This window comes from Chenopodium album, chromosome 22, assembly GCF_948465745.1.
Source record: "Chenopodium album chromosome 22, dcCheAlbu1.1, whole genome shotgun sequence".
Classification (NCBI taxonomy): domain Eukaryota; kingdom Viridiplantae; phylum Streptophyta; class Magnoliopsida; order Caryophyllales; family Amaranthaceae; genus Chenopodium; species Chenopodium album.
In genome coordinates this window covers 7067791-7074227 of record NC_137855.1, presented here as the reverse complement: position 1 = coordinate 7074227, position 6437 = coordinate 7067791, and the positions used below count along the sequence as shown (strand labels likewise).

At 29.0% G+C, this 6437-nt stretch overlaps 1 protein-coding gene across 1 annotated transcript; it reads right to left on the bottom strand.

Annotated features, from left to right (window-relative positions):
- Positions 1-3189: 3189 nt before the first annotated feature.
- On the bottom strand, positions 3190-6099 carry LOC145606238 (bidirectional sugar transporter SWEET17-like). Its single transcript, XM_081662273.1, has 6 exons — positions 5969-6099; positions 5812-5848; positions 4595-4805; positions 4186-4350; positions 3729-3848; positions 3190-3324 (listed from the first exon to the last, which is right to left on the bottom strand). The coding sequence occupies exons 1-6, from the start codon at positions 6009-6011 to the stop codon at positions 3220-3222; spliced, it is 681 nt and encodes a 226-aa protein (XP_081518399.1). The 5' UTR covers positions 6012-6099; the 3' UTR covers positions 3190-3219.
- Positions 6100-6437: the final 338 nt, after the last annotated feature.

The following is a 6437-nucleotide window of genomic DNA, read 5'->3' as shown; positions in this document are numbered from 1 at the left end:
ACCCTAAAATTATGAACTTCTTCTTCTATAAACTCCAAAAAAAAAAAAAAAAAAAAAAAAAAAAAAAAAAACCTTTTTTTTAGTGGGAAAGGATCAAAGGAACTTCAAAGGTATTTTTTTTAAAATAATAATATAAATATTTAACTAGTACCTAAAGAATAATTATTATGATGCATACCAACAAGAAAGATTTTGTGCTCACTGCATGACACTTTTTATTGATGAAGATTAATTACAAAAAAAGCATACCTAAAGAATAATTATTTTGTTATTAGTGACTGGATTAGGCTCTAACTCTAAATGTTGACTTGGCCAAGTCCAACAAAAACTTAATAACACGAATATAGAAATATACAATATTAGATAATGTTTAACATCACTTCTCTACTTCCAATTGATATACTTATAAAATATGAACCCGCATTAATTGTCAAAGCTATATTTATGACGTAGGCTGAGCCGTAGTCTCGTATTATACTTCCTCCGTTTCTTTTTACTTGCAACACAACCTTATGGCACGTATTTTGAGGTCGGGTTTATGTAATGTAAACGGATAAAATATTCGTTATAATTTTTACAAATGATACTTAACCCTATTCTTATCTTCGTGTAAAAATTATATTGATAAAATAGCTCGTTTACCCTCACTAATCATCTCCTAAAACTGCGTACCTAAAAAGTGTGTTGCAAGTAAAAGAAAACGGAGAAAGTATGTGTTTATGCCAATCTCGTGTTTATACAGGTAAGTTCACTAAGTTGTCCGGCATTAGAAAAATTATGTATATTCAAGTTTCTACTTTCTAGACGACTATGACGAGTTAGCTCCTCCATTACTAATTGATTTTTCTGACGAAAGTGATACTTGTAAGATTATATATAAAATCAATCTTAAAACTCTAATTAAATCCTTAAATTAAGTTCAAAGATTGGCTTTATTATTCTATCATGTCCAATTAATCGATTATATATTCTATCTGAAAACTCAAAGTCTTATAATAATTAGTCCAAATCAACTCAATTGTTATATAATACAAAGTATATTGTAATTAAAGTAGTGGTAAAGATAAAAGATTAATAAGTTGAAGTGAACGTTTACTTTTCTTAAGTTCGATATTAAAGACAAAGATACGGATTTATCCCGAAAGTGCATGAATGACATGATGTATTGGTGCACGAAGACATGGGGAAAGATATGATAAGTAGAAGTAAAGTCAAAGTCTAACTAATTGTGATGGCTTAGCTCTTTTTTTGTTTTTCTAGTGGATTATTGCTTTGTGGTAAAAGAAGTTGTCTAATGATGTTATAATACTCTTTTGCATTTTGAAGCATCGCATCTACTTTAGTGAAAAGGTAGTAAGTTACTTGAGATGCAAATTATGGTCTACATCACTACATGTTCCATTAGGTAGTGAAGATCAACAAATAATAATCGCATTATATATATGATGTTCAATTCGAAAAAAAGTTATTGTATTTTTAATAGTACGCAATCTATGTAGTAGTGATTTAAAGTATGTATATTCCCTCAAAAAAAAAAAAGTATGTATATCAATATTATGACCGGGAAATGAAAAATATAAGAGTGATCAAGCTATTGAACCTTTGAGTAAATTTGAGATATACGAGTAATGGTACGAGGTTGAGACAAAATGTATATTACATTCAAACAGGCCTGATAGAGTATATAACAAATTGACCATTGATAATCTTGGTTAAAAAAGAAAATTCATTAAAAGACACGTTCTTAGAAATTGTTTTTATGAATCCTACTCCTTTGAAGGTTTGAAGCTTATAAACCTCTTAAAGTCTTAATTGACTGTTAATTTTAGTTATTGCATACTTGCATGATTAGCTGACCACTGTTCTGTCCAAAAGAGTGGGCTAGTGCTATATATAGTGATGAAGGCCCATTGGACCTTTTCCTACTCGAATATTATAGATGCAGCCCAAAAAAGTAGAAATACAATTTCATTTTCAAGGAACTTTTTATTTTTCCAAGGTAAAGACAATTTTGGTTGCTTAACAAATCAACCATACTACTCATCCAGGAGGAACTAGAAATGGAGGAAAGTTAGGCATTTACAAATGCATAACAAAGGGTATTCATGTAATTATACATATGTACAAACGAATGCATATTCTGGTATCATTGGATGATCAAATAGTATCATTGGATATACAGTGACACTATATATGCACATAATGGTATTATATATGCATTCAGTTGTACAAAATTTATGCATAAATAGTACCACTGAGGATTCAATGGTACTATATAAACTTTCAGTGGAACAATCAACATGTGGTCCCCCATCACATGATACAATCCGACCAAAAAATAGGTGGGGTCCACCTACAGACCTCTCTCTTCCTATCTCTCTCCTCTTTTCTCTCTCTACCATGTGTTTTAAAAATATTTTAATCAATGTTATGCATTTACAAATGCCTAACTTTCCTCCCTTTAATATTCCTCCTCATCCAGTGGATTTACTCAATTATCTGGCGTTGACTTATAAGTATGTTGTATGACTTGTATCTATTCTTCATATAAGTATGATTTTAAGCAATTGTGATATCCATTATTATACAAACATAAACTATCACTGCTGCTTTCTTAAACCACAATTTTATTTTGGATTATTCTACCAAAGTAGTCTACTTTTATAATCCAGTGTTAAAAAATTACAAGATGTCCATGTTACCCCTTAACAATAAATTTGAAGACGAATAATCTCGTAATAGTCGTATCATGGTATTAAGTATTAAATTATTAAAAAAACTTTTTAACAATGAAATATACTCTGTATCCATTTATAAATGCTACAAGTATATGTGACTATTAATCTTTTAATGTGGAATATATCCAATATCCATAACTTCTTTCATTGTCACAATGTCACGTGGTTGCTTTGCCTCTTCGAATACGCTACTAAAAATATAAATTTGTTTTTCTCATTGACATCGTTATCCAGCAAAGTTTTGGTCTTGACTCTTAAATGATTCCTTACTTCATACTAGTATACAAATAGATGGAGTAACAAATGCTCCGTATGACAATCATATTATACACAATTTTTGTAGATTTCAAGTTACATATATTTATCAAGCAGCAGAAAATCAAAGAATCAAGCTATACATTGGAGTAAATTTATGTACAAGTATACAAATATAAAATCTAAAAATGATTGATATGAAATTGAGTAATTTGCTGATTTTCCATTAAATGAGAGGCTCAATATATTGTTGATCATTGTTTAGATTACTATAACGAGCATAGACTACTAATTGAATCGTTCCGAGAATAAATCCAACTGCATTTGGTACCTGTTTAATGGCACCACATAACGTGAAAATGAGGCTAAACTATAGGTAAGTATAGAATTAAAGTGATCATAATTAAGAACGGCCTAAATGAAAAGTTAATAAGCTAAGTAAAATGAGATAGAGGAAGTATAAGAATATTGTCTTATTTCTCTTTTCATATAGGTAGTCCTTACAAGAATAATTTATATAAAGTTGTTAATATCAACCATCAAATAAAATCAAACACTAAGAGACAAAGGATCTAATAATATATTTTGGGAAAAATTAATCATTGATTGATCTAAATCCTATCTTAATTCTTAACAAATTAAATAAAATCCAATGAGATTAGATCATGTAACATGACTAATAACATCACTAGATGCATAATTAAAAAATGGATTAGGAGATGATAAGACACGCACCAAAAGGAAGAGATCTTTGACAAGAACAGCATAGATAGTCCAAACTCCTCCGTTCAAAAATGAGCACAATGATAGCAAGAAAGGCATATATTCCACGCTTCTTGTTTCCATCACTGCTCTCTACAAACATGTTTAATTAATTTATTAATCATTAAAAAACCATTTAACTAATTAGATTAACAGCTAGCTAATATAGGGACGAAATAAATCGTCTCATTCAAGACTTTGCCTATAATACATTACATTAGTGATACTACAGTATAATTTTGTCAATTTTTTCGATCAAAAGAGCATAAAAATATATCAGAACATAGAGTGCATAGTACGCATAATGCATTATTAAAGGAATTATTTAATATGTGGTCAAACTATGCATGCAAAGACAAAATAAGACGATGAAAGCAAGATAGAAATTAAGGAGCGAGGTTTAATACGGAAGAAGAGTATGATTACATACCAGGACAGCAAGAGGAGAACCATACATGAGGATGTTGACAAAAGCACCAAGAGTTCCTATCATGTTAATCCTCATTTCATCATCCAATAGCATATACTTTGATACCAACATTACTGCTCCTAAAAATCCCAAGTCCAATATCACGGCTAGTTTGGCTGTTTTTGCCTAATCAAATTTAAACATAATCCATGTATGTCAAATCACATAATTACCTTAAAATACTAACTATATATATCCAATCTAGTTAGATTTAAGTGTCATGTTATGTTACTAGATTATAGTAATACATTGTTCATGTCATTAAATCTCATAACAACGTGACAATTAATATCATCAGATCGAAAAAAGTTTATATTTGATTGAATTGCTAAGTAACTTAAGTTGGTTAAATCTTATATGTATAACGTACCCTCATTTGTGGAGGAGCAAAGATGAGGAATAGTGTTACAAAAACGAGCTCGACAACAGCTCCAAACCCATTGACAGTGGCAACAAGCAAAGCCCCAGGCTTAATAAGTCCATAGTAAGTCCATAAAGATGTAGCCAAAAATGTGCATATATATGGGATGCATTCGAATTCTCCTGTTGATCCCTTACTTACTATTTGAATGAAAGTCTTTCTGCATTCAATTTATGCAATATAATAACAATTAGTTTTAGCTTTTGATAATTACATATACTCCAGGTATATGCTCTCAAAATCATAATATATAATATTAGCAATATAGTAAAATAGATACGTATTATTTTAATTATATGAGTACGATTAGATTAAACTATGATAATATTGAATAAGTCTATCTGTTTAGCTATTAATTATTTGCACTATACGTAGCCGAATTCTAAAAATTCAAGTAATGTCGTCATTATATTAACTAATATGGTTTATATAGCAGATCACCTTGCCACATTCATCAAATAGTTTTCTTAAACTAACCGCAAACTTCTTATTGCAACATTTTTTTTTGAAGTGATAAAAATTTATAAGTTACTCTATGACATTATATAATTAAATTGACTCAAACTTAGGTCATTTATATATAATTATTGAAATGATATGAATTTGACTTTATGAGAAAAAAATTGCAAAATTTCTCACTTTCTCTACGTAACCAGAAACATGACCATTGGTAATTTAATACTTTGTATATTAAACCAAATTGATGAGCTTTTTGCAAATGTAGTTGTTATTAGGTGTAGAGAACAGTAATATAATGTTGATTTTATCATAGTAGCAAATGTATATTAGCGCAGTTAATTGTAATTTAACTATAACTAGCTAATTAGAGATTTTATAAGGGTGACAATGTAGCTTGAAAAGTTGAAATTTGTTTGTAATAAACAAGGGCACAATATTAATCAATTAAGCTAGTATTGATCAACTCATGTGTTCATTTATGTAAATTTAAGACGTAGCTAGTAAAAAGTGATTAGAACTTACGAGCAAATTAATTAAAGTATTACAAAAGATTTAAACAAGTATTAAAAAATGCAGAATATATACCTCAAATTTCATAAATATTGTAAAGAACACATACATGCATATTCTATCATCATATGATTATTATTAGCAAACAATTACAAAATTTATGAGTAATCATAATATATAGACAAAAAGTGACTTACATAGGAGACAGGAAAAGAAGCACTGATATAATATTTCCTGGTAAAAAAAAATAAATAAAATCAAATAACTTCAAATATCATGAACAAAAAGCTAATTAAGAGATCATTTTTCTTCATGAATTCCAAAACTAAGAACATGAGTTTATAAGAAAATTACCTAGTATCCCAAATATGAAACTCAAGCCGACAACTTCGGCCATGAATGAGTTGATATAGCTTCTTCAAAGCTTCCTTCCTGATGCTTTGGAGACACTGGATAAATTTACATATATGAGTTTATATATACACATAAATACGAGTATATATCATATATATTGTTCAAATATTTTGAAAATGATTTTTCTCTCATTCTCTGTATTTATAATATAAGTTGCGTGTAGCATGCATTGCTTTTTTTCTGAAAGAGTTGATATTTTCTTTGGTAGACGAATTCGATAAGTAAGCTAGCTTAGCTTAGCTTAGGTTTGCAACTTAATTAAATTAATTATATGCCAACTCAATTTTATTTTAATTGGACTGCTTATTATATATGTAATGCCGGGCAATGTGTCAACTCATGTGGTTGTTTACTTGTTCACAAAGATTTTAATATTTTGGTATTTTTCTTAAATAATATGAAGTAATAG

Bases quoted from the DNA above. Each gene is read 5' to 3' on its own strand.
- LOC145606238 (XM_081662273.1), bottom strand. From the start codon at position 6,011: ATGGCCGAAGTTGTCGGCTTGAGTTTCATATTTGGGATACTAG. The intron at 5,849-5,968 runs GTAATTTTCTTA...TTTTTTTACCAG, and splicing joins TTTCATATTTGGGATACTAG to GAAATATTATATCAGTGCTT. The intron at 3,325-3,728 runs GTGCGTGTCTTA...GCCATTAAACAG, and splicing joins TCAAAGATCTCTTCCTTTTG to GTACCAAATGCAGTTGGATT.